Consider the following 27,754-nt stretch of genomic DNA (forward strand, 5'->3'; position numbering starts at 1 on the left):
GCATTCCTGAACCCCACCAGATTCCAGACAACGTCCCACAAGGACCAGCTCTCCACCATCACCAACACGAGCCATCACACGCCTTTCCTCTCTGTGCTTCCTGAAATTACTCCCCCTGTGCTTGCTCCCAACTCGTTTTGTTGTTTCACTGCTCCAGCTCTAACCCAGCCCATTGCTCTGAACTCAACAATAAATTATTGATCCCAGTGTATCTGTCGATGTCAATGGAGCCGCAGCAGCTTGGGGGAAGGCAATCGATGCTGAAGGGCCACCATGTGACAGCAGAGCCCATGGGGCCACCCAGCCTCAGGGCCACCACTCAGCCATTGAAAAACAGCAACTCTCCATCGAGATGGAAACCCAGACCAGGTCATTTTTATGAAAATCACACTCGGGCAGCCCCACCACCAAGCACAGACGGGGCAGCAAACGGGAGGAAGATGATGCTGTGATTTATGGTTTGAAGCTACTTCATTTTCATTCAGTGCTGACTTTGTTTCTGCTTTATTTAACAGAATGAAGGCACAGCCATGCTCCATTTCCTGAGGCACGTGATCGCTCGCCCTCCTGCCTATGAGAAACCTCCTCCCACCAAATAGCCACAGGATTATACTCGTTCCACTGAGCAGTACAGTATCTATACCATGATCTACATCTAAGCCATACATACAAGCTTATATAACTGATTAAATTATCTGTGATGGCTCCAGGTCCTCCACCCTGAGCGAACAACACCGCAGAAGCACCCAAACACGTTAAAATGACCAAAGACACCTTCGGTCGTGTTGTTAGTTTTATATAAACCACCAAGGTGAAGAACGGGGACTTTCTAAACACACAAAGGGTGGAAAACCCGAGCACTGGAGCTCCGGGAGGCCTTAGGACAGACCCAGCAGGGAAAGGTCCCAAGGGAGTGCAGGGGCTTGTCACTCCTAAAGGCACCAACTCCCCAAGCCCAGGGCTATGCAGAGATCCTTCTTCACCAGCTTCCCCAACTTCATGTGGCTGCCCCTGAAGAGATCGGGAGGGCGGTGACGGCCCGAGGGGACAGCAGCGGGCACGGGGAGCGTCCCACGGGCCCCTCCAGCCTCGCCCACACCTTCTGCCTCCGGGCAGCGCCGGAGGAACCGACCCCAGAGCTTCCCAGAACCTCCATCACCGACACAGGAGAACAGGACCATTTCCAGGCCCCATCCCCCCGCAGCGGGACCGCCCTGGAAAACCACCACGGTCACGCTTTCCTCCCTTTGCAGGCAGCGGCCGGAGGGGGACAGGGACCCCGCGCCCCCCCTTCCCCGCCCCGTTCCTCACAATTCAAGCTGCCCGGCGTGCAAAGAGGACGTCCCGGTCACGGCTCCCGGCGCGGGTGGAATGCTGCAGTGTGCCGGGGCCGGCTCGCCCGTCCACACACGGCACAAGCACGAGCCAAAGCCGCCCCACCCGCGCGGCCCCTCGGGGGGCTCCCGCCGACCGCTGCGACACGGCACGGACCGGACAAGGCTGACCCTCCCACGCCCGGGATCACCCTCCAAAATTCAGCTCGGGGCCCGAGGGTCCGGATCCGGCTGCTTGCTGCCCCTTGCACACACTCCCCTTGCCAGACTTTCCGACTTCACCCCGGATCATCCGCAGCCGCTGCCGTGGAGCATCTCCCGGTGTCCCCACCCCCACATCAGCTGGGCATCAGTTTGCACCAGAACGCAGGGGGAGGGGAGGAAGACACCCAGATTTTTTAATAGAAAAGCCTCGTGAATGTGCAATTCCCTCCCAGCAGGAAGGGAAAAATAATATAAACCAAATCTGCCCTCACCATCCCCCCCAAAAATCTGTGGCGGAAGGAAAGGGGGAAGGAAGAGGCACAGCCACGATGCTGACCCAACATCTGGGTCAGCTGGAACACCAAGACTGCCCCAAGCATCCCCCTTGCCCGCCTGCCCCCGCAAAAAAAAACCAAAAACCTGTCCTCCAAAACCCCCCCTCCGTGGCAGGGGAAGCTCTGCATGCCGAGCGGTGGGAGCAGGGGCTGGCGGAGGGACAGAGCAGCGCTGCAGCGAGGGCCGAGGGGGAAGGGACATCGAGGAGAACTCGGGCTCTCCCTTCCTACAATGCACAGAGCACGGCCCCGAATTTGGGGCGTGGGAGGAGGGTCCCGTGGGCCCCCCAGGCTGTGGGGTGTAGGGGAGGTGGAGGGGGGATGGAGGCACGGATGCAGGGAAGGATGCAGGAACAGACGGAAGGATGGAAGGACGGGGCCCAGACGGGGCTCCAGGTCCAGGGTGGGCGCAGGGGGCGGTTGCCCCTTCCCAGAGCCAGCCCGCCGGCCGGGGGACGATGATCCCGGGCCCGGCACCGTCCCCTCCCCACTCCCCGCAGGGCCGGGGGCCTCGGGCTGCAGCGGACGGACCCTCCCGGCCGGGACAGCGGCTGCCGGAGCCCCGAGCGGGCACAGACCCGGCCCCCGACCCCCTTCCCTGGGTGCGGCGTGCCCGGGCATCCAGCGAGGGGATGGCTGAGAAGGGGCAAGGCTCCGGGACCCTCCTCACGCGGCGGATTTGGGGCTGGGGGCTCCCCAGGCCGTCCCCCCCCGCACCGCCCCACAAGCCGCCTCCGGTGTCCCCGGCGCTGTCCGGGCCGCGCTCTGCGGCAGAGCCCCGGGGGAGGAGTGCCAAGGGCTACGGGGGGGATGGATGCAGCAGGACGGCAAGCGAGGGGAGCCGCGGCTGGAGCCCGCGGGGGTCTCGGGGGCTGCGACTCACCGTGTCGGGCGGGCTCAGCGCGGCCCCGGCGCGGCGCTGCCGGACTGCGGCGCGGGGGGAGCTGCGGGAGGGACTGCGGGTGTCGCCATCTTGGTGCGCTCCCGGCGCTGCCCCCCCCCGCCCGGCCCGGCCCCCGCCCGCCCCGCGCGCGCCGCAGGGGGGCGCTCCGGAGCGCCGAGCGCGGGGAAGCCCCGGGCCCGGGCGGCGTCAGCACCGGCAGCGGCACCCGTGTGTCCATCATCATCATCATCATCATCATCATCATCAGCGGCACCCGTGTGTCCATCATCAGTATCCGTGTGTCCATCATCATCATCATCATCATCATCATCATCATCATCGGCACCCGTGTGTCCATCATCAGTATCCGTGTGTCCAGCACCAGCATCATCATCAGCATCAGCACCCGTGTGTCCATCATCATCATCATCATCATCATCGGCACCCGTGTGTCCATCATCAGTATCCGTGTGTCCAGCACCAGCAGCATCATCATCATCATCATCGGCACCCGTGTGTCCATCATCATCATCATCATCATCATCATCGGCACCCGTGTGTCCATCATCAGTATCCGTGTGTCCAGCACCAGCAGCATCATCATCATCATCATCATCGGCACCCGTGTGTCCATCATCAGTATCCGTGTGTCCAGCACCAGCATCATCATCATCATCATCATCGGCACCCGTGTGTCCATCATCAGTATCCGTGTGTCCAGCACCAGCAGCATCATCATCATCATCATCAGCGGCACCCGTGTGTCCATCATCATCATCATCATCGGCACCTGTGTGTCCATCACCAGCACCATCACCATCATCATCGGCATCCATGTGTCCATCACCAGCACCATCAGCCTCCGTGTGTCCATCATCATCAGCAGCATCCGTGTGTCCATCACCAGGACCATCAGCATCCATGTTTCCATCACCAACATCATCATCATCAGTATCCATGTGTCCATCCCCAGCATCATCAGTATCTGTGTGTCCATCACCAGCATCATCATCCTCATCCCTGTGCCCATCACCAGCATCCCTGTGCCCATCACCATCATCATCGTCATCCCCGTGTCCATCACTGCCCGTATTTGGTGCAACACAGAGCAATTAAAGGTTGGACTCCAACTTGGAGGTCTTTTCCATAAACAATTCTGTGATTCCCACTGTTCAGTCTGTTTGTAGCTGCCACCAGGTGGAGGCATGAAGATACAATATTGATCATTAACGAAGCACCTAATTACTCCTGGCTTTAATCTGCTTTATTGCCACCAGAGGGAAGTGGAGACACACTGGTGGCTTTCCCAGGAAAGCAAACTCCAGCGCACCCCCAGCAGGGCCGTTCCAAGGTTATTAGGGACCACTCATGCCAAGGTTATTAGGGACCTTGCATCCTCCTGCCACCTGGAGCAGAGCTGTCACCTGTTAATGGCTGATCCACACTGCCACCAAATCCTTTGGAAAACTGTTGACTGCAAAGCTGACAAAGTCTTCCAGAATGTGTTTGTGGAGTGGTCAGTGTTGATTCGACCCAAATAAAAACCCAAACTCCACATGCTGCATGCAGAACTAATGAATTAATAAATTGTTTATCTCTGTCCATGATTCCCATCAGTCTGGAAGACCGCTGGGAGCCCGTTCTCACCCACCAAAAGATTTAAGGTGTCCTCAAATTGCAAAGACTTAAAACTGCTGTTCAGAGACAGCACAGAGCAAGCCCAGCATCTCCCAGCAGCTGGAAAATCAACTCCCTAACAACTCTGAACTGAAACACTAATCAAACCCCTGACAAAATTCCTGCAGAGATGCAGAGCTCGGCTGAGCTTCTGAGGGCAGCACATGCTGCTTTAAGAGACGTGACTGTACCCGGAACTGAAGGAGGGCACTTGCAGAACTTTGCCTGGGGTTACACACCAAGTTGTGCTGCCCGGCTTGTCCTGGCTTGGGAACAAACTGGCAGCTCCTCCCCTGGACTCTGGTCACTGCTTGGCTGCACCTGCACTGCTCAGTCCTCGCCCGTGACCGGACTGAGAAATCAGCTGGAGAAAAGCGTCCACCAGAGCAACCCAAGCAGCTGAATGTACTCGGAGAGGACCCAAATGCAGCTCTGACTGGGCTCCCCGAGCTCGGCCACACAGGAGAAGCAGTTCTGCTCTGCACGGATCCTCTGCCCACGCTGAAAATGCCAGAGGCCGCTGCGAGCGTCCTCCTGCTCCGTGCTGGCCTGGCACTGCTAGCCTGGCCCATCTACCTGCTGTCCTTCCTGGGCATCTGGGAGCCTTTCTGCAGGAAGGTCTTCTTTCCTTTCTTCTTGGAAAAGATTTCTGTAGTTCACGACAAGAAATCAAAGAAGCACAAGCAGGAGCTCTTCCGCAATCTGCCTGACTTCAGGGGCCCCTCCGGGGAGCTGCGGCTGCTGGAGATCGGCACCGGCACTGGCTCCAACTTCCAGTTCTACCCACCGGGCTGCAAAGTCACCTGCAGCGACATCAACCCCAACTTCCAGGAGGGCCTCTCCAGGAACATGAAGAAGAACCAGCACCTGCACTACGAGCGGTTCCTGGTGGCCGCGGGCGAGGACCTGCGGCAGGTGCCCAGCGGCTCGGTGGACGCGGTGGTTTGCACCCTGGTGCTGTGCTCCGTGCACAGCGTCAGCAGCACCCTGAGGGAAGTGCTCCGAGTGCTCCGGCCGGTGAGTACCCGCAAAAAAACCTGGTACTGCCCTTAAAGTCTGCTCTAGAGGTACCATGAGCAAGGAAAGGGGGAAAAAACAAAAAAACCACCACCAAAAAACTCCAAAAAACCACCAAAACCCCCCCAAAAACGAAACAAAACAATCAAACAAACAAACAACAACCAAAAAAAAAAAAAAAGTGAAAAAGAGCTGGTTTGAGCTTAAAACAGACTTTCAGCCTTTAAAGCGGCATTTTCATAGAAGCATGGAATGGTTTGGGTTGAGAGGGACCTTGAAGATCATTTAATTCCAAAAGAACAGTCATGTTAGGAACTAATTAAAACAAAACCACAACAAACTATTGCTGGAATAAAAGAGGGATCAAATAACCCAGTCCTTTGTGCTTTTTGAACGGGCATTTTGAATCTCTGGATGTTTCCTTCTTTCATTAATTCCAGCTAACAGAGGGAAGGGAAAAAGGAAAGGGAAAAGGGAAGGGAGGGGGAAGTGGGAGCCGCTTGGTGTGACCCCCACACCCGCTGTAAGAAGACTCTGTGTTCCCAGGGAGGAGCTTTCTATTTCTTGGAGCACGTGGCCGCTGAGCATTCCAGCTGGACGTATTTTTGGCAGCAAGTCTGTTACCCGACTTGGAAACTCGTCTTTGCTGGATGCTGCCTCACGAGAGAGCTGTGGAAGAATCTGGAAGAGGCAAAGTTCTCCGAGCTGAAGATACAGCACATCAGCGTGGCGCTGCCCGGGATGCCCATCGAGCCGCACATCGTGGGGTACGGGGTGAAGTAACCCCTGTCCTGCCCCCCTGTCCCCCCAAATCCCTCCTTGTGACCACACACCCTGCACGGCACAGGCTCCTCCACGCGTGCCCACATCAGTAACACAGCGAAGGACTCGAATCAGAAACCAAAGTGTCAGGTGAGAAGAGAGGGTCAGTTTCCTGAGTGTCTCTGAATCACACAACCAACAAAGTTGGAAAAGACCTTTTGGATCAGAGTCCAATGGTTAACCCAGCACCAGCACCGTGTTCACCACTAAACCATGTCCCCAAAACCCACATCCACACGGGCTTTGAACAGTTCCAGGGATGGTGACTCCACCACTGCCCTCGGCAGCCTGTGCCAGGGCCTGACAGCCCTTTCCCTGAGGAAATCTTTCCTCCCATGTAATTAAACCTCCCTGGTATACCTTGAGGCAGTTTCCTTCCTGAAGCCCTGGCACTGCTGACGCTGCCTTGCTAGAACCTGGTGCGGCCAGGGAGGATCCCAGGACAACAAAAACCAGCCCGGGAAGCAGAAAATAAATTTATTAATGGAAAGGGGCTGCTGTCTGTGCCTGGTTGACTCTGGAACAGGGATCCTTCAGATGCTCCCCAGCTGGCACGCTGCTGGGGCTCCACCTCACCTGCTGCCCCCTCCCCACGCTCCCTCATGGCTGCTCCACCTGGTGGAACACGAAAGCCAAACCTGACCCTGTACCCAGGTGAGGATGAGCCCCCTGACCCCGTACCCAGGTGAGGATGAGCCCCCCGATCCTGTGCCCAGGTGAGATTTAGCCCCCTGACCTGTGCCCAGGTGAGGTTTAGCCCCCTGACCCTGTGCCCAGGTGAGGTTTAGCCCCCCGATCCTGTGCCCAGGTGAGGGTGAGCCCCCTGACCCTGTGCCCAGGTGAGGTTTAGCCCCCCTGACCTGTGCCCAGGTGAGGTTTAGCCCCCCGATCCTGTGCCCAGGTGAGGTTTAGCCCCCCTGACCTGTGCCCGGCTGAGGGCTCGCTGCCAGCGGTCGCTGAGGGCAGGCCGGCCCCTGCCGCCCCTCACCGGCTCCTCCGCCCGCGCTCCCGCGCCGTCCCCGCCGCCCCAACGGCCCGGTGCCGGTGCCGGTGCCGGTGCCGGTGCCGGTGCCGGTGGCGGTGCCGGTGGCGGTGCCGACGGCGGCCGTTCCCCGCGGGGCTGCCCTCAGGCCCCGCAGCCACCCTCGGCCCTCGCCGGCGATGCGGCGGGCGCGGCCCGCGCTGCCGCTGCTGCTGCTGCTGCTCGCGGGGCCCCTGCCCGCGGGGGCTGCCCCCACCGACCCTGCGGACGGTACCGGGAGCCAGCGGGACCCAGCGGGGCCGGGCCGGGGCGGAGGGGTCGGGGAAGGGCCCGAGCGGAGCGGGGCGAGGGGCGCCGGGAAAAGTCTCTCGTTTATACAGAGATCTGGTGAATTCCGTGAAGCGGCGGCGACTGAGCGCGCTTAACCGCAAATCTGTACACCAGAAATGCACCTTAGTCAGATAAATACACCGTATTTCACATGGGCTGAGAAAGTCCCGGGATCCCCAGATGAAGGGGTCTGGGAGGCAGCGAGTCCGGCAGAGCAGAGAGCCCTTGGAGTGGTTTTGCAGCGCCATCCCTGCCATGGCAGGGTCACCTTCCACTGTCCCAGTGCTCCAAGCCCTGTCCAGCCTGGCCCTGGGCACTGCCAGCGATCCAGGGGCACCCACAGCTTCTCTGGGCACCTGTGCCAGGGCCTGCCCACCCTCGCAGGGAGGAATTTCTTCCCAATAGCCCTCTGGCCGTTTTCCCTTGTCCTGGCACCCAGGCCCATTTATATGGTCTCTCTCCATCTCTCCTGCAGCTCCTTCAGGCACTGGAAGGCCACAGTTAAGTCAGCCCGAAGCTATTTTCCTGCAGGCTGAACAATCCCAATTCTCCCAGCCTTTCCTCACAGCAGATCTGCTCCATCCCTCTAAACAACTCTGTGGCCTTGTCTCCAACAGGTCCATGTCCTTCCTGTGCTGTGGTGATGCTGGAGATTTAAAAATCCAAAACCAAACCAAAATAAAAAACCCAAAACTCGCCACCAGCAGCAACAAAAAAGACCCACCAAAAACCCCGAGACAACAGAAAAAAAAAAGACCAACCCATAAACGCACAGCACCCACAAACGCTGCCCCAAAAGCTGAGCTTTGCCCTCCAGGCTCTCTAAGGAGCCCGTTGTGTTTTGCAGAGTGTCAGCAGCAGCTGCCCGTGGCCCGCAGTGTGGCGTCCTGGATCGTGGGGGGCCACGAGGCCCCGGAGGGCGCGTGGCCGTGGGTGGTGAGCCTGCAGGTGCTGCGCGGCGGCGTCCGGTTCATGCACCTGTGCGGCGGCGTGCTGCTGGGCCGGAGAGCTGTGCTGACCGCCGGCCACTGCGTGGATGGCAGGACGTACGTACGGGGTGGCCCTGGGCACCACGGCTGAACCCCCTGGGTACCACGGCTGAGCCCCCTGGGCACCATTGCTGAGCCCCCTGGGTACCACGGCTGAGCCCCCTGGGCACCATTGCTGAGCCCCCTGGGTACCACGGCTGAACCCCCTGGGTACCATGGCTGAGCCCTGGGCACCACGACTGAACCCCCTGGGTACCACAGCTGAGCCCTGAACACCACAGCTGACTGCTGGGCACCATGTCTGAACCCTTGGCACCACAGCTGAACCCTGGGCACCATGTCTGAACCCCCTGGGCACCACGGCTGAGCCCTCTGAGCACCATGGCTGAGCTCCCTGAGCACCACAGCTGACCCCTGGGTGGGAGGAAGGAGGCCGAGGGCACCCGAGTTGTGTCACAGGGTGGCCAAAGGAGCAGAGCAGGGATTGTCCCCCTGTGCTGGGCACTGTGAGACTCCTCCAGTGCTGTGTCCAGTTGTCCCCTCACAACAAGGAAGGCATTGAGGGGATGGAGCATATCCAGAGCTAGGAACAGAGCTGGGAAAGGGGCTGGAGCACAGGTCTGGTTGAAAAGATCTCCAAGACCATCAAGTCCAAGCTCTGCCTGATCCCCACCTTGTCACCAGGCCAGAGCACTGAGTGCCACCTCCAGCATTCCTTGGACGCCTCCAGGGATGGGGACTCCACCAACTCCCTGGGCAGCCAACATCAGGAATCGTCAGTCAGGAATCATAAATCAGCATCAAGAAATCTTGGCTGTGCCCCTCTGGCCTGGGCCAGAATTACCTGTGGTGTTTCTCATAAAGGGCTCTTTGGTTTTGATTAATAGAATCACAGAATGAGATCGTGCATGAGGTCTTCTCGTCCCACCCCTGACTCTGGGCTGTTCCAGCTCTGGAGCAGGAGGACTCTCTCCCATGCCAGGTTTTCTGCTCCCTTCCCCAGCCCCTCTCCCAAAGTAGTTTGGGTTGCTTTGTTCCACAGAGCTCTGATTTTTCTGGTTAATGGAGTTTTCTTAACCACTAAACCCCACCACAAAATGTTGTGATATTTAGATTACAAACACTCCAATTCATCAGTTTTAACACTATTTCCTTTTTTTTTTTTTTTTTTTTTTTTTTTTGTTGATCAGAACCAACAATTTGGCACTTAAGGGGTTTTTTTTTTTTTTTTTTGACAATGTGGTAATAACTCCTCAGAACAGACTTTTAACTGCATTTACAGCAACTCTGGTCTCTTTTCCAGCCTTTACCACAGTTGCACAATCTGCATCTGTCAACATCGACTGTTGACTCAACCATGACCTGGGGGAAAGTGAACTGTAAAATCAGTGGAACTTGGAATTCTGTCCTTTATCAGGACTTCGTTATCTCAGCTCTTTGTTTGCATTTAACAAATGTTTATTTGCAATATAATTTCTCTTTATATTATCAATTTAATCTTTACCTTAATTTTGGAGGCTAATTTGAATTTTATAGCTCATCCCAGGCCAAATTCAAAACTCATTTAATAAAGGTTTTTTTCAACATAATTGATTAGAAATTGGAACTGAATGACTCTACTCCTATCTCTGAATTTAATATTAACTTGATGTCATTATTTTGCTTCTAGATAATGGATTTCCCAGGTCTAGGTGCAAGTAGAATCTTTATGAGCATTGTGGGGGATGAGCCTCCTTCCTTTATCCTTGTTTTCAAAGCTTTTTCAGACCATTTTCTCCTGGTGGCCTCTGCTGGGATGGGGTGAGAGGCAAAATCTGGGTGTCAGCTTAAATCCTTAATCTGATTTTTCCTTAACACCAACAGGCAGAGGGAGTGTTCACATGGGCAGAACGGTAACGAGGCAAATTTGTTCCAGGAAGTATTTACTATGGAATTTTCAATGTATATTCCCCAAGGTGCATAAGCAAAAGAAAACAGGGATAGAGGGGACAATGGAAGAAATTTCTCCCTGTGAGGGTGGGGAGGCCCTGGTATAGGGTGCCCAGAGGAGCTGGCATCCCTGCAAGTGTCCAAGGCCAGGCTGGACAGGGCTTGGAGCAGCCTGGGACTGTAGAAGGTGTCCCTGCCATGGCAGGGGTGGGATGAGATGAGCTCTCCAATCCAACCATTCCTGGATTCCAGGGTTCTATGAAAACAAACGGTGAAACCGATGTAAAACCCACCTGAATTCTCATCTTAAAGATGAGCTCTAAGGTGCCTCCAATCCAACCATTCCTGGATTCCAGGGTTCTATGAAAACACACGGTGAAACCGATGTGAAAGCCACGTGAATTCTCTGGCAGGGATCCGTGTTCCTGGCGAGCCGTTCTGGGCGTGCACAACCTTCAGAAGCACAGCCCCCACACAGCGAGGAGGAGGATCAGGAGGATCATGGTGCACTCGGAGTTCAGGAGGGAGACCTTTGAGAACGACGTGGCGGTGTTCGAGCTGAAGTCGGCCGTGCGCTACAGCCTCTACATCCAGCCCGTGTGCCTGCCCCCAGCTGCCCTGGTGCAGCCCTTGGAGAACAGCTCCGACTGCTACATCAGCGGCTGGGGACGCACCACCGAGAAGGGTACTGGGCTCTGGCACTGCTGAAACCCTCCTGTTTCCATCCTCACCCACTCCAGCTCCCCGGGTTTATAAACTCTCTTTGCGCTTGGATCTTAGAGGCCTTGCCCGACCTTTCAAGGGGGAATGGCACCAAACTGAAAGAGGACAGCTTCAGATTAGATACTGGGAAGAAATTCCTCCCTGTGAGGGTGGGCAGGCCCATGCACAGACTGCCCAGTGCAGCTGTGGCTGCCCCTGGATCCCTGGAAGTGTCCAGGGTCAGGCTGGATGGGGCTTGGAGTAACCTGGGATAGTGGAGGGTGTCCCTGCCCATGGCAGGGGCTTGGAACTGGATGATCTTTAAGGTTCCTCCCAACCCAAACCATTCTGTGATTCTAACTGGATTTGCCCAGGTTATGGTCTCCTCACACAATGTCATTTAACTCTGCAGTGAGGATCTGCTCTCAGGGGTTTTCCATCACAAGCAGGTTAGACCCACACAGCTGTAACCACAGGAACAGATTTCCAAGCCTTTCTTCCAAGCATAACATGGAAAAAAAGGAAATAAACTCAGCTGATTTCAGATTCGTGGTGCAGGTCAATGTGGGCTGCTGGAAACAGCTATTCTATTGAAAAGCAACAATTCTGATGCCACATGTTGTGAACTGAGGGGTTCCCATGGGATTTATGAATGACTACACCCCCTCCAATTCTCTTTACTCCCACTGGGCACAAATTCAATGCCAGTTGGAGTGTGGGAGTTTTGGGGTCAGCTGAGATTGTATGAGCCTGTTTGAAAAGTCCCCTCTGACATTTTGAGCAAGGCAGGTGTATTATCACTGATGCTTCTTCTGAGGAAGAATTGCAAAATCTACATCAAACCCAAGTCTTCAAACCTTTAACCCACACAAATTCCAATCCATTGGCAACAGGCAGGGTCTGTGTCATACCCATGTCTAAACATGTCCAGGAACACACCTAGGCTGGCAAAACAAAAACAACCCCACAGTCAAATTGCTACACAGCCCAGCGTATTTCACCTTTCTAAATTCTGTCTCCTTTCAAGGTAAAATCTCACCTGTGCTAAAAGAAGCCCATGTGGGAATTCTCCCTCCCAGCCTGTGCAACAGCTCTGAAGGCTACGCGGGGCTCATGAACAACAAAGCACTCTGCGCCGGCGCCTGGGCTGGAGGCACCGACACCTGCCAGGTGAGAGGGGAGGTGGTGCCCCACCTGCCAGGTGAGAGGGGAGGTGGTGCCCCACCTGCCAGGTGAGAAGGGAGGCGGTGCTTCACCTGCCAGGTGAGAGGGGAGGTGGTGCCCCACCTGCCAGGTGAGAAGGGAGGTGGTGCCTCACCTGCCAGGTGAGAGGGGAGGTGGTGCCTCACCTGCCAGGTGAGAGGGGAGGTGGTGCCCCACCTGCCAGGTGAGAGGGGAGGTGGTGCCTCACCTGCCAGGTGAGAGGGGAGGTGGTGCCCCACCTGCCAGGTGACAAGGGAGGTGGTGCCCCACCTGCCAGGTGAGAGGGGAGGTGGTGCCCCACCTGCCAGGTGAGAGGGGAGGTGGTGCCTCACCTGCCAGGTGAGAGGGGAGGTGGTGCTTCACCTGCTAGGTGAGAAGGGAGGTGGTGCCTCACCTGCCAGGTGAGAGGGGAGGTGATGCCTCACCTGCCAGGTGAGAGGGGAGGTGGTGCCCCACCTGCCAGGTGACAAGGGAGGTGATGCCTCACCTGCCAGGTGAGAGGGGAGGTGGTGCCCCACCTGCCTCGGTGGAACTCCCAAGCCAGAGGCTCAGCAGCATTGTGATTTGTAGCATGATTATTGAAACAGCAGAAATACTAACTGGAAAACATGTCAAATGCAAAGGAAGCATCATAAAAGGGTTGGGACAGTGATTACAAAGCAAAAAGGTACACATAGTATTTGGTGATATTGGAAAGATGACAGGAATAGGTGAACAAAGAGGAAGGATAAAGAATGCAACATATTTATGCCATAAAGGTGTCAGTAAATGATATATGAGACGAAACAGTGGACACTGTACCATACAGTGTGTGTGAAGCACGTGGATGTCTCACCTGTTCTTATGCTGAGAGCAGCACTGGACACAGACAAGGCTCAGGGATGTGGCTCAGGGATAGGGCTCTAGGAAGTGGCTCAGGGATGTGGCATGATTTTTGCTTAAATTCTGAGCAATCACCACCTCTTTCTCGGAAAAGCCAGTTCTCAGGTCCAAAGCACTGGCAGAAGCTGCAGCACCAGCTGGGACAGGGAGGCATTACTAATTAAACCTCATAATGTATCCTAAGTGCTTTGTCTGATAAACTTCCTGCTTCTCTCAGCAGTTTTCCCTGAGCAGGTGACACGGCCAAGAGACAGGATGTGTGTTCCTTACTGTGTCCCTTGGAGCTCCCACACCGTGTGGACAAATTCCCCAATTAAGCAAGGTGTGAAGGTTCAGGTTTAGGCATGAAAAGGTGCAGAGAGAAAAGAACAGAATCTGAGTTTAAAGATACTCAGATTACTTTTAACTCAGTTAACAGAAGCAGTGCAGGCCTGGGGCTCTGGTGAATGCAGTCCTGCCCAGAATCAGGAGGAATTCCTCCATGGAAAGGGTGGTCAGGCGTTGGAAGGTGCTGCCCAGGGACGTGGTGGAGTCCCCATCCCTGGAGGTGTCCAAGGAACAGCTGGACGTGGGTGACAAGCACTCTGATCTTGTGACAAGGTGGGGATCAGGTTGGACTCGATGGTCTTGAGGGCCTTTCCAGCCTCAGGGGTGCTGATTCTGTGTCTTCCAGCAACACCAGATTGCCCTTGTGCTGCTGCCCACATGTTACTGTCATTGTCACTGTCCAGTTACCCGAGCTGCTTTAAATAAATCTAAAACCCAGACTGACTACTGCCTGAGGTGTTTCCTGCAAGGAAACCCTTCCTTGCTACTGGCTTTTGTGGTGTTCATTTGCAGGGCGACAGCGGGGGCCCCTTGGTGTGTTACCACCCTGACAGAGACAAGTACTACCTCGTTGGCATCGCCAGCTTTGGGGTGGGCTGCGGCCGCCCCAGATACCCCGGGATCTACGTGCGCCTGTCTCAGTACAGAAAATGGATCAAAGCAAAACTTCTGCTGACTAACGAGACTCGGAACCCCGTGAGCTCCACACTCACCATCCTCCTGACTCTGGCACACACAGTGCTCACGCAGATTTTGTAGAGGGTCCTCGTGGAGGTCTGTCCTGCCTGGAAAAGCTTGGAGAAACCAGCTCCCTCCTGACTGACAATAAATCCAAGAGCCAAAGGATGTGCACTTACTTTTTAGGAGTCATGTCTGCCATTGTATTTTTTGTTTCCTGCCTCTGATATCCACACTGACGGGAGAACAAACAGTAACAGCCTCGGCACTAATAAGGAAAATTGAATGTAGAAATGTTATCGACTGGAAACACTTTCTTCCCACCCTATTTCTGTGCTTTTCCAGCCATCAGAAGGTTAAATAGGCTCAGTGACGGCACCAGGGTCTGGGGAGGGCAGATGCTCCCTCTGCCGGGTAAAAACCAGCAGAGCACACTAAGGTTTTAATTAACCATTTAATTAACCAAGCCCTACCTGTGGCTCAGCTTATTGAAAACTAAGAAGGTAAAAAAACCCTGCAGGAAGGTAAAAGCTGTTCTGCACTCATGATTTTTGGCACTGGCAGGTGTTTACAAGTGCCATTTAATCCACTAAAATTGACTATTATTACTATTATATGACCTGGCTGTCATATGACCTGATTCCACACAGGTATTCACACCTGGTCACCACCACTGCAGCTCTAGCTTCATTAAAAATAAATAGGGACCAGCAGAATTATAATATTTTAGCGACTTTATTTACCAAGATCAAAATTTGCAACCATTAATTGTTTCAACAAATATTTACAATTCATGGAAAGCACAGACTGTTTGGAACCAACCAGCAGGACAGCATCAGCTGCTGCATCTCTTGCCCTCAGGAATGAGATTTTAATCTTGAAAATTGAGATTTGAAAGTAAATCCAAACTAAGAACTTCATGATCAGTGCTTAAAGAGCGAACTTGTGTTACATGATGAAAAATCAGCTGTTCTTTCCACACGCTATTTTAAGAGTATAAAAATTGACTCCTGGTGTGTCTGGCAGGACAGGTGCTTCCCTTGCTGGATACAAGAAGAATTGGCCACCAGGTTTTTACAGTCTTAACAATTGATAAGTTTTTGTTTATTATTGTTCCACCTTACAAAAGGAAAAAAGAACACAGTGAGGATCAGCTACCACAGAGTTCCCAAAGCAGTTCAGAACTGTAGGTGAAACCCTCTCCCACGTGCCAGGTCACACACAGCTGAGGAAAGGTCCGGCTCTCTGAGGTGCATGTTCCAGGCACACTCCAGGCTGTTCAATTCTCCTGAAATTCCACCAAAGAAATGGGAAACACCGACACCTCTCCAGGAGCAGCTCCCTCAGTTTAGGACTTTCCCAGCCTTATTTCTGATGGGTCACAAAGCTTTTTTTCTGACATGATGGCAACCAGGAGTCACACTACAGCCTGGCCTAAAGGAAACGCATTGAGACTCGTGCCCACAGCAATCAGAGACTTAGGAACTTCAGGGGAAAAAAAAAATATCCTTTTCTAGCCCACTAACTAAGGAGATTGTGGAATGCAGATTCCTCATGGCAGAGAGCTCTGCTTGCTACAAGTCCATTGATTCCCAAAGGAGCAAAATCAAAAATACTGACTGACCGTGGGACAAGCATCACACATCCAGGGAGGGAGCAGGGCTTGGAATTCCATCCAGATCTGAGCTAGCACGGCACACGCGGAGCTCCAACACCTCGGAACGGCGCAGTCCTTGTGTAATTCCCGCTGACAGAACTGGAAGCAGGATTCAATCCCAGCTATGGAAATGGTTTATTACTCATGCAAGAAGCACTGCAGTCACCTACAGCACCTGCCCAGGGCCACGGCCTGACCAGCAGGGTCACACCTTGCCCAGGACCGTGTGCTCACCAGTACCATGTCCTGCCCACCAGGCCCACAGCCAGACAGCTCTGGGGGTCTCCAAGAAGGAGACTCCCCAGGTAAAGGAGTCCTGATCATGTCAAACCTTTGATTTTCACCTGAAACAAATTTAAATTGTACAAACTAGACTCTCTGACACAATGAGATCTAATGTGCAGATACTGTCAACTCTGGGGAGTAAAAAGCCCTAATTTCTTTTTTTTTTCCTTTTTTTTCCCCCCCAATACTCTTTAGGATCTGGTTTTTTTCTGCAAGTTGCCTACAGACATACAAAATTAATTCAAGTATCTCCTACACCAAAGAGGATCTCATTTGACTTTGTACTATCCATAAAAATATATCCTTGAAAATCTGGTTCACAAAATATTTCATTTGGTTACTAAAATGAAAGATACAAACTGTCAAAATACGTATAGAAACTCAATTTCAGGTTTTGTAAAGATCACAATTTAGCTACAAAATATACCAACCATCTCCCTGTTTGCAATATAGTATTTGCTTACAAAGATACCATTACTTTGCAAAATAGCTCCTACCTTACAAAATTAGGCTGGAAATTGTAATTTTGCACTACTTCCAGCAATAAACCAGAGATTAGAACCTCATAACCCTTTGGTATAGATCTTCCATTTTCTACTACATCATTTTTCTTCTATTTGGTTTCATGTTCCAAAGCCCAGGAGAATCCCCAGCCAGGACAAGCACTGAGTGTTTAATTGTATATATGATCAGCACACAATTTAATTTTCAATGATTGATGTTTCTCATGCCCAGAACTAAGAATAAACTCTTGTGAAATTAAAAACTTTGAGAAGTTTAATCTCAGAAATTCTTCAGAACTTTTGTCACCAGTCTTGTCCCTCACACTGTGCTTTAAGATCACTGATGTGTTGAATTCTCTATGAAAATCAACACAATTTTCTGTGCCTCAGACATTTCTAGGACCAGGCCTCTTGCTGCCTTCTGCAGATCCTTCCCCAACCTGATAAACACGGCAAACGTGGAAAAAAAAATCATCCCAACTTTTTAAATTGTCATCTGAGAAAGAGCAAAAACATAATTTATACCTCCAGCAAAGTATCAGCTTTTTTATCATCTGCACCTGTAATGACCAACTTACAGGTTAAAATAAAAATATTTACAGACAAATAACTGAAGGAAAAAGGCTTGAAAAAGAGTAAGAAATCAAAACATACACTGGTTATAAATGTTACTAATAATGTCAGCTATGGCAAGGATTCTGTTTCATCCATGTTCTCTTTGTAACCAAATTTTGCCTCAATTATTAGAGGCATTCATAGGAATTTTCAAAGAAACTCTCGTCACCTGCCTCGCCACACGTGACTGTCCTTCCGCTGTAGCTGCAATCTTGAATTTAGCAGTTTCCAGTTGTGCCAGCAGGAATTTTGGTGAGGTTTTCTTGTTTCCTCTTTGTACTTTGTCACCAATGTGTTGTAAAGAAAATCTATAGAGTCTTTGAGCTGTGAAATCTAGGTAGAAAAGTTTCATTTTTGACCTTTCATCTAGTTTAAAAAATTCAGTATAAAAAGAAATTCTCCTCTGATATTTCACCAGTCCCCAGAGGTTTTTACCTTCTCTTCTTACACACTTTTATGACAGTAAAGATCTTTCAAAGTTTTTAGCTCTTCAATTAGAGTTTTGTTCTGATTTTCCAGGACTGCCACTCGATTTTCCAAACATTTCACATACTCCTTCTTCTTCCTACGGCACTCCCGGGCAGCTTCTCTGCAACAGAGAAGCAGAGTTCTTGATTTTAGGTGTGAGATCTATTTTCTGAGTCACAATACTGACCAACGCGAGAGAGCTGGAGCTGCAGCGAGGAACAAAACCGAGCCAAACCTGCCCGAGGAGAGCGGGAAATTCAGCAGGATCTGGTAACACATGGCAGCCAGTCTGCAGGGGAAAGCCACTTCTGGCTTCTCCACACTGCGAGGCTCAAGGGAGCATGACTGGGTCACAACCTCCCACAAGCCCAGGTGTGCTCAGGTGGGGAAGGAGGCCAAGGGCACCGGGGCTGTAGCAGCCATGCTGTGGCACAGATTGTCCCCCTGTGCTGGACGCTGTTGAGGCCCCTCCAGTTCTGGACCCTTACTGCTGGAGAAATATGGATGGAGCACACCCAGAGCTGGGAATGGAGCACATGGAGAAGGGTCTGGAGAACTGAGGGAACTGAGAAAGGGGCTCAGCCTGTAGAGAAGGAGGCTCAGGGAGGAACCTCCTCCCTCTCCACAATTCCCTGACATGAGGGGCAGCCAGGGGCAGGGGGGTCAGGCTCTGTACCCAGGGAAGAGGGACAGGACAAGAGGAAACGGCCTCAAGCTGTGCCAGGAGAGGTTCAGGTTGGACACCAGGAGGAATTTCTTCATGGAAAGGATGGTCAGGCATTGGCAGTGGCTGCCCAGGGAGGTTTGGAGTCCCCATCCCTGGATGTGCCACTCAGTGCTCTGGTGGAGATCTGTCACAGGTTGGACTTTATGATCCTGGAAGTTTTCTCCAACCTCAGCACATTAAACTCACCAACCAAGCAGCTCAGGTGCACTCACGTACCTGTTCTTCATCAGCCTGATCTCCCGTTTCAGCTGAGGGTCATCTGTCTTGCTGCTCTGGGATGTCAGGGTGACAGGGGACGTCATCACCACGGTCTGGGGCAGGGAGGAGGTGGTGGGCGTGGTGCGGATCTGGTACGTCTGCATGTCCCCAGAGGCAGCTAGGGGACACAAATGGGGCGGCATTAGCAGGTGGCGCTCACGGTGACGGGGCTGTAACCGTGTCCCCAGGGGGTACTCACTCTGCACCACCACCTGGTTGCTGGGCACCAGGATCTGCTGCCCGTCCGAGGTCTGGGCGTACTGCAGGATGGTGGTCCCGGGCTGGGAGGCGCCGGCGTTGGCCATGGTCAGCGTCTGCAGCCCCTGCACCCCGTCCGGCCCCGGCCCCGCCAGCTGCAGCCCGTTGGCTGCGATGGCAACTGTGAGGGAAGGAGTAGAAAATGCAGGTAAATCACAGTATCCTACAATGGCTTGGGTTGGGAGGGACCTTAGAGCCCATCCAGTGCCACCCCTGCCACAGCAGGGACACCTCCCACTAGCCCAGGCTGCTCCAAGGCCTGTCCATCCCCGGACACTGCCAGGGATCCAGGGGCACCACAGCTTCTCCAGGCAACCTGTGCCAGGGCCTCTCCACCCTCACAGGATGGAGAGGAGCAGGTGTGAAGCACCACGAACACCAAGTGGGAACATCAAAAGAACAAATCCTCATCTTTTCGTACCTCTCTGATATCAAAGGAGCCTTTCACTGTGGCCTATAATACACACACATATAAATATATTAAAAAATTATATATATATCTCTGTGTCTTCACTGATATATTGGGTTAAATCCAGCAAAGAAAACTGCTGTGTGCTTCACACCAGCACCTTTAAATGTCTTAATGCACAAAATTTAAAACTACAGAGCACTGAGTTTATCTGAAGTCTGCAGATAGCAGGTACTTCTATATACTGACTTTATTGACTACTAGATAATAACCAACTTTTGTCCTTCATCTTACTCAAATACTTGATGGAATCGGTTTTCTGAGGCAAGTAGAAGAAAAGCTGTGAGGATATTCTGGGTAACGTACTGTACTGTCCAGTGCTTGTCTGGTAGATGGGCGTGGGAACGGACATGGAGGCGACGGTGGAGACCCCAGGGCTTTCCTCATCTCCTTTTCTATCCCGTGTGTCTTCAGAAGAAAGATCTTTCAAAATTTTTCTGTGAAAAGAGGAGCCTGACATTTGACTGCACTCCTCACTTCAGCAAAATGATAAAAGTGAGTAAAATTACAGCTGCTGAACATTTTGCCCTTTACAAAATCCTGCTGAGGCCAATCTCCGGTTAGCGGAGTCAAAGTTTCCTCCCAGCAATGACGGCTCAGAAAGTTCAGTGCATGAACAGATCCACTGCGTGTTTCAAGGGAAAGGAAACAACCTGGTGGGCAGCAGAATACTGACGAGCACGGGAAGGGGCTGTTGTTCTGGTTTCAAATAAAAACACCAAGTGTCTCACACCCGTACCGGTAGGATGGACGACGAGCCAAGATGCCTCGAGCCTTCTGTGAGGAGCCAATGCTGTCTGAGGAGTCCTGAGAATCCTCACTCTCAGACAAGGAAGATACCTGGTGAGAAAGGGAACAGGAGCACCACTGACGTACAGGACAAACACAGAAAGCACCTGGAATCTTTTCTGTAGAAAAGGAGCAGTGGGGTTTGTTGGTGACAATGTAAAAGTCCAGTGAAAAGAATATTTAAGGCAGCAGCGTATCAGGGAGTAAATATGCAAAGTACTATCTACAATTTTCTTTATTCCACTGTGTGCTCGTCCAGTTCAAAGTGTTATTTTGTCTCTGATGCTCCTTATTAGTGAATAAAACATTTATTTGCTCTTATCCGTGTGCCAGTAACAGAGTGCAGAGGAATGCACAGAGCTCTGGGAAAAGCCTCTCACTGAACTGCAGAGACAGAGCAGCCCATGATCAGCAGGGAAAAAAACCTGCTCATGTTGTACTTTGTTTTTCCCTCCATCAAGGCCACAAGTTCATAAATTACGGAAAAGGAATGAATCCAGTCAGTGGAGACTGGGCAACCTGGGGGAGGGAAAGAGACTTATGAGAGACAGGAGCACCAACAAGCAGCCAGTGCAGATGCCTGAGTGCCTCCAGCAGTGACACACGTTCTCCTCTCCCTGCTCTGATGGCACAGCACTGACAGCTGACAGTCCCTGCCAGGTCTGCTTCTCACGGCTTATCAATTTAGTGTGGTGTGGAGAGTGTGGGACAAGGATCAGGGACAAATTCCTGGGTTTTAGGGCAGCTCCTCCCTGCCCGGCTGCCAGGGCAGAGGTTTCCCAGTGGAACTCCAGGCCCCCGAGGGCTCTGCAGCAGGGACTGAGAGGAGCAGAACAGACTCACTGGAATTCCCTGGGCATCTCTTGGAAGGGACTCTTACAAAAATCACATGGCAAGTGAGTAAGAGAACAAGCAGAGACTTGGGAACCACTGCAAGGGAGTTACAGCACGACAGAGCAGCCAGCAGCTCGTTCCCCTTCCCGTGCTCCACCTTGCCAAAGACTCATTTCAATCCACTACTGAATTATTCTGTTATTCCCCACTCCCCTCCTCTGGGTGTCAGACCCCAGCTGACTGCCAAGGCACCAACTGCAGAGCTGTGGATTGGATTTTTGTACAAAGGGAGGTGACATGAAATGGTTTCATTCTGACTCCACAGCTGACTTCCCACGAGGAAGAATTCCAAGCCCAAATGAGGGATCCCATCGGGCTGTCCTGGGATTGCTCACTGTCTCTTACAGCAGGGCACAAAGGCAGCCGTGTCACAGGAGCCTCTACCCATCTTTTCCCATCTCCTCACCTACACAACTGCAGATCTGGGCTATCTGAAGCATTGTGGAGTTACCTGCACGGTTTGCACCTGAGGGGAGTGGATCACAGAGGAGGACTGAGCTGTCTGAATGACTCCCTGGACCTGGACTTTCTCTCCAGGAAGCTGAACGACTGTGAGGGGAGCAGAACCTCTGAGAGACATCTACAACAGACCAAAAACCATCAGTAAAACCTTTGTGCCACAGGACTCAGGAAGTGCAACACGTGGAGGAAAACCATTCGCAGCTTATTTTAATTCTAATTAAGTCACAAAAGTACCTTTAAAGATGCACATTTTTTAGACATTATTTGCATATGAAAAAGGCTGAAACAGTTCTGTTATTTCCTTTGGTTGGAGAAAATCAAACGTGGCATTATATCACATAATCAAATATGTGATATTATGTAACATATTAAAAACATGAAAATGCTTCAGCTTCCTAGAGGGTTCGAAGTTTTGATGTTGAACTCGCATGAGTCTTTACACTTTAATTCAATTTCTATTGTTCACATTTCCCTATATTCCCAAAATAAAAATAATTGAAGTTATACATGTAGATCGTAAGTAAATAACCACTTTTGTCATAAAATTCCTTCAGCACTTTTATTAATCTGAAATACATGAGAAGATGAAGGGATCATTAAAATAAACATAGCTGAATTTCCATTTAATGCTGCTTTTGTATCATAACTCACAATATTAAGGGACAATCAGAACTTTACACAAAAACAGATCAGGAAACCAGCCTGGAAACAAACCCCAGGACACCAGGTGATATTCTCTCCTTTCCTGTATCTAAATTTTACATCAAAATCCCAATTGCCTCCACAGGATAAACAGTGGATGAGCTGCAAAACATTGCTTTTTCCCAGGAAAACCCTCCTGGAAGGATTCAATCCTCCACCAGTTCTAAGGATTCAGGTTAAAGCTCTGACACGGATGTTACTTTAGAGGAAAAATCTCCAATTTGCAAGTTCATATGGTTTATTAGATTAAATATGTTCATGTTGGGCTAAAATCCAAGGGTTTCCATGGTGCTGAGCACCCAGGATTGCTGCTACTACAAAAGGAGCTGGAAATGCTTTTTCTAAGGAAAAAAAATGAAACCAGGCCCTCAATTTATTCCTGGGCAGCTCCTGTGGTCGACTAACCCCAAATCTGGGCTGCACTTCTGCATCGTACAAACACAAAAAAATAGCTTTTAAACACTTTGAAATTAATTGTATGTCAACCACCATCGAACAAACAGATTTTTCTTAGCCTCTTTCTGTTTTTTTCTTCTCTGAGTGCTTCCAAGAACGGCTCTAGTTTGTGGCACGCAACAGTGGCTCTGAACTGCCTGCAATGTTTGCTGAGATCCAGCCCAGGCTTTACCTGTTGAGCAATATGAGAGAGCTGAGCTGCCTGCAGGGTTGTACCTTGTACGGCTGAGGGCTGGGACGGAACAGAGCTGCTGCTGCTGCTGCCCTTGTGCACCTCTTCCATCATCAGCTAGGAGAAAACCAGTTAAATCCAGTTAGTCATGAGTTTGGACAGCAGACAGGTGCCCAGCTGCACCAGTGTTTTGTACCCTCAGTGCCTGATGGTTCTGGTCCCACTGGGATGTGCTGAATGAGCTCTTTGCCCTCCTGTGTTGCCATCATTAAAGCACAGCCTGGATTTTTGTCACTTCCCATCAACACCCTGAGCCCTTCTGTGCCTCCTCAGCGGGGAGGGACACGGTGGGACCCTGCCCTGCTCGTCCCTGGGGGTTTGGGCAGGTGAAGCCCCACACCTGGGGTCACCTCCTGAGGCCTGGGAGCAGCAGGATCCAGGCTGGAACAGAACAGGTTTGGTCTGTGCTGTAAAGGACACACAGAATCATGGATTGCTTTGGGTTGGGAGGCACCTTAAAGCCCACCCAGTGCCACCCCCTGCCATGGGCAAGGACACCTTTCACTGCCCCAGGTTGCTCCAAGCCTTGTCCAACCTGGCCTTGGACACTGCCAGGGCTGGCACAGCTCCAGCTTCGCGGGGCACCCTGTGCCAGGGCCTCACCATCCTGTTATAATCCCATTAATATCCAATTCCTAATATCCCATCTAACCCTGCTCTCTTTCACTTTGAAGGGTGATCCAGGAAGAAAATCGAGATTCTTTATATTAAATAATATCTTTCTCTAAGTAAGATAATTTCCAAAAATATTTTAGCCAAGCCACCAGCCAAATCTATTTTTAACTATCTGAAGGTGTATAAAAACAAACCAGGGACTCAAATCAAAGTGAAGAGAACACAGTTTTGAATTTTAAGAGTCACTCTGTCTTGATGTAATGCAGTCAGCAACACTTCTCTCATGTCTAAGATTTTATATTTATCTGTTCAACGTCTTGCCAGCATCCCCCCTCGGATTCTGGGGGATTCAGGGATGCACAAACGCAGGTTTCAGCTGGGGGGAGTGGGCGGACCAGCCTGGAGCATTAAAAGCTGATGGGTGAGTGTTAAACATTTTGTCACTGGTGGTTTGAAAGTGTTGAAAGGACAGTTGCTATGAGACTGGAAATTACATTTCTTTCTGTGGAAATGTGAGTCACTGATTTTTCCCTGCTGAGCCCAACCACAGCACGCAGCCCAGTGAAGGCTCCTGGGGGGAAGAGTCAACCAAGAGCAGAGTCCTGCTCCTGCTCCCTCCCTGCTCTGAGGGGTCCCGCTGCAGGACCCCCAAAAAACTCACAAAAGCCGGGCTTTGTAGGGAGAAAACTTGTGGCTGGCTGACACAAGAGACTATGACTGATGGAGCAGCTCTGCTGTGAGGAAAGGCTGGGAGAATTGGGATTGTTCAGCCTGGAAAAGAGAAGCTTCAGGGTAACCTAAGTGTGCCTCTCCAGCACCTGAAGGAGCAGCAGAGAGGAGGGAGAGAGAGCATTTACAGGGGTCTGCAGGGACAGGACAGGGGGAATGGCTTCCCACTGACAGGTGGCAGGGCTGGATGGGATACTGGGAAGGATTCCTCCCCGGGAGGGTGGGCAGGCCCTGGTACAGGTGCCCAGAGCAGCTGGGGCTGCCCCTGGATCCCTGGCAGTGCCCAAGGCCAGGCTGGACAGGGCTTGGGGCAAGCTGGGATGGTGGAAGGTGCCCCTGCCCATGGCAGGGAGGTGGAACGAGATGTTCCTTAAGGTCTCTTCCAGCCAAAACAAACCCATGGGTCTGTGTGTCCTTTATGGCACAGCCCAAACCTTCCCCAGCCAAGGATGCAGCTTCCCAACGTCCTCGTGGCTGCAAACATCAGCCACTTGAAGATTATGAGCAGAATTAATGACAAACCTGCAGTGGACACAACTTTGTCTGTCCTCAAACACAGTTTTAGATTTTATAAAGGAAAATCTACATCTTGCACCCTGCAAAGTGTCCCAGGTAACCAGGGCCCCTCAAACCAAAATCCAGGCAGCAGCAAAAATGACAATGAATTTCCAGTGCTACAGAAACCTCTGTTCATTTCTGTAGTGCAAAACCACAGCCTGCCCTCCCTGCTCTCTGCTATTAGTTTCTCTATCTTACTGTCCCATGAAAGACTCAAAACAGGCTGCAAGAAACAGTGAAACCACCCCAAAGAAACCGCCGAGGGTTTTGCTGACCTTTCTCTCACTGCTGCGAAGCTCTGCTTACAGGAATAAAAGATAAAGTCATTTCCCATTAGAAATATGAGTTTTGAGTTTAGTTCGTCTCCGCTTGCTCTGGAATATTTCATTATTCATCCAACACCAGTCAATAAAAAGATTTAGGAAGGATAGCGACAAGATGGGAATTCATCCTGCACCTCACAGCCTCTGGGGATGTGAGTCTCACACAAGACTCCCCTGCCTTTAACTTTATTTAGCTGGAAAACCAGGAATTTCCCCCTGGAATGGGAGAAAAACCTCGACCTGCACGTCTCAAGCTCTAAGAAGAAGCACCAAAAAGGATAATACTTGAGCACAGTCACCCCCTGGATAAAACTGCTCTGAGAGGTGAATTTAATTTATTTAGCTGAAAGCAGGTGCTCTCTTTGGGGGGAAGGAAGCATTTTGCTGTCACAGAGCACTGACAAGAGGAGCAACACCAAGGCTTCATTGTCCAGAGAATGATTGTTGTCCCAGTCTGTACAGCACCACTTTTTATAAGCAGACAGGTAAGGGTGACGATTTTCACAGTAAACTCAAAGTCTCCACGCAGCTCCACCTCAAAAGTCATTTAACTGAAAGGATTTTGCAACAGATTTGCTTTAAGGAACTCTTAAAATTCTGGGCATCATCTCCCTCCAGCCAAGAAAACTCATCCGACCTCAAACCTGTGCCTCAAAACCACAAACAGGAATGACACAGTTCATCGGGACGCATTTCATTTCTCAAAGTTCACAGACAGCCTCCAAATACCTCAGAGGGCATGAACCAGCACACAAACCCACCAGAAGCACCTGACGTGCTCAAGGAGCATCAATCAAAAAAGAAAACCCATTCCCACAACTTCCACCGATTCCCTAATTCTGTAAATTCCCTAAAATGCTACAGAGAGCACCAGGGGAAGAAACCAAGTTCTGTTTTGCAAACTGAGTAGAGGAAGGGTCTGAATGATGTTTCAGCACTGAAATATTCTAAGAGCCAATTGATTGTATTTTTTATAACGTCAGAAATCAAGAATATTTGACACAGAATTTTATTCTCAAATAGTGATGGGAGTCAAATTCTGGCATTTACAAATTGTACAAAGGGATTTCAAAACGTTTTCTTGAATTATACTTAAGTAATCTTGGGGAATTCGGGGTCCTCAAAATCAGCTGCTTTCAGCAGTGAAAATATTATTTACCTAAATTTGCCATTATACACTTGGAGAAAATTTGCTCGCCCAGAAAACTCCATTTTTTTTCCTCCCAGAAATCAGTAAAAGACAGAGCAAAGGGCAGCACATCCCACCAGATGTGCCAGAGAGCAAGTGAGCAGTCTGGAGTCAAGGTGCCCAGTCACTGCTCCAGATTCCGTTCCACAAACACACAAAGTTATTCCCTGAAACTCCGGGAGCGCTTTCCTCACAGGATTGCTCCCACTCCCCTCCACCCAGCACCAGCCTGTACAGGAACATCCCTGACAGGAGCTTCAGGAATAAACGCTGCAGCCCCAAGATGTCAATATCCTACCAGCATCAGGGATCTGATGGTTGTGAGAGAAAAATAGCCCAGAGATCATTTATACCATCATTTCTATCATTTATACCGCCCTGGATCCACCCGATCCTCACAGAGCACTGAAGGCAAGGCTCAGACACGGGTCTGGGGCAAAATTCATAGCGAACAGGTAACGACGCCCATTAAGGGCGGTTTAGTTAGCGATAAAGCCGAGTTTGTCACCGGGCAGGGCTCGGGGACCCAGCCACCGCTGGCCGGGACCGGCTGCAGCCGCGGCCACCCCCAGAGCAGCTTTCCCCCATTCCCGAGGGGAGCGGGACCCGGGGCCCCTCGTCACCCCCCCGAAACCTTCCCCCGTCCCCGGGGGAGCGGGCCCGGGCCCGGCAGCAGCCCCAGGCCGCAGAGCAGCGCCTCAGGCCCGGCTGCGGTGGGAACTCCCCGCGGTTTCCGCAGCGGCCGCCGCACCGAGGCCGCGGCCTGCGCCCGTCCCCTCACGGCCCGCGGGGGCGGAGGTGGGGAGGAAGAAGCGGCGGGCGGGCCGAGGGGGACGGGGCGGCCTCCCCGGCCCGCGCTTACCTCAGAGCCCCGCAGGGCCGCGCGTGGGGAGCGCCGGAGCCGCCGCCGGGTCCCGGCCCCGGTCCCGGCCCGGTCCCGCCTCAGGGAAGCGGCGCCGGCGGGGGGGGCGGGCCGCGACCATAGAGAGCGCGCCCAGGGGCCCCCGCCATAGAGCCCCAGCGGCGCGGAGCGCGCGGGCGCCGGGCTAGAGCGGCCGCCTGGAGCCGGCCCCGCCCGGGCGCACCACAGAGAGCGGGCGGCAGAGCGCCGCCGGCGGGCACGGCGCGGGAACAGCGCCCCTGCCGGTGGGAGCGGGCGGGAACCGCGCTCCGGGAGCGGGATCGCCGTCGCCGCCGGGAAAATCCCCAATTTCCCGGAATTCCCGGAATTCCCGGAATTCCCGGCCCCCGCGCCCGCCCGTGGGCAAAGG

At 52.3% G+C, this 27,754-nt stretch overlaps 4 protein-coding genes across 8 annotated transcripts in view; 2 read left to right on the top strand and 2 right to left on the bottom strand.

The window, feature by feature from the left end:
* The window catches only part of SCN8A (sodium voltage-gated channel alpha subunit 8), a 57,536-nt gene extending 54,655 nt beyond the window's left edge, over nt 1-2,881 (bottom strand). For 2 of the 3 annotated variants that reach the window (XM_038164244.1, XM_038164246.1), the window contains exon 1: nt 2,757-2,881. The gene's annotated coding sequence lies outside the window, so the exon portion shown is untranslated. Of the gene's footprint in view, nt 1-1,311; nt 2,344-2,756 lie in introns of those variants that run through there. The other variant, XM_038164245.1, reaches the window with a different exon arrangement.
* Nucleotides 2,882-4,664: 1,783 nt separating this feature from the next.
* Nucleotides 4,665-6,766, top strand: METTL7A (methyltransferase like 7A). The gene is made up of 2 exons (XM_038164301.1): nt 4,665-5,450; nt 5,997-6,766. Exons 1-2 carry the CDS (start codon nt 4,941-4,943, stop codon nt 6,231-6,233), a joined length of 747 nt encoding a protein of 248 aa, XP_038020229.1. The 5' UTR covers nt 4,665-4,940; the 3' UTR covers nt 6,234-6,766.
* A 667-nt stretch (nt 6,767-7,433) lies between these two features.
* TMPRSS12 (transmembrane serine protease 12) lies at nt 7,434-16,477 on the top strand. Its single transcript, XM_038164183.1, has 5 exons — nt 7,434-7,524; nt 8,432-8,630; nt 10,916-11,187; nt 12,232-12,374; nt 14,130-16,477. Exons 1-5 carry the CDS (start codon nt 7,434-7,436, stop codon nt 14,373-14,375), a joined length of 951 nt encoding a protein of 316 aa, XP_038020111.1. The 3' UTR covers nt 14,376-16,477.
* On the bottom strand, nt 15,014-27,576 carry ATF1 (activating transcription factor 1). Of its 3 annotated transcripts, XM_038164297.1 has the most exons (8): nt 27,346-27,478; nt 23,010-23,126; nt 21,669-21,797; nt 20,274-20,374; nt 19,841-19,971; nt 19,007-19,186; nt 18,766-18,925; nt 15,014-17,943 (listed from the first exon to the last, which is right to left on the bottom strand). In XM_038164297.1, the coding sequence occupies exons 2-8, from the start codon at nt 23,121-23,123 to the stop codon at nt 17,799-17,801; spliced, it is 960 nt and encodes a 319-aa protein (XP_038020225.1). In that variant the 5' UTR covers nt 23,124-23,126; nt 27,346-27,478; the 3' UTR covers nt 15,014-17,798. The 3 variants fall into 3 exon arrangements, with proteins under 3 accessions (XP_038020225.1, XP_038020228.1, XP_038020226.1); XM_038164300.1 differs by having other exon boundaries at nt 18,766-19,186; nt 27,346-27,576; XM_038164298.1 differs by having other exon boundaries at nt 18,766-19,186; nt 23,054-23,126; nt 27,346-27,414.
* Between the last annotated feature and the right edge of the window lie 178 nt (nt 27,577-27,754).

This window comes from Motacilla alba, chromosome 29 (genome assembly GCF_015832195.1).
Source record: "Motacilla alba alba isolate MOTALB_02 chromosome 29, Motacilla_alba_V1.0_pri, whole genome shotgun sequence".
NCBI lineage: Eukaryota > Metazoa > Chordata > Aves > Passeriformes > Motacillidae > Motacilla > Motacilla alba.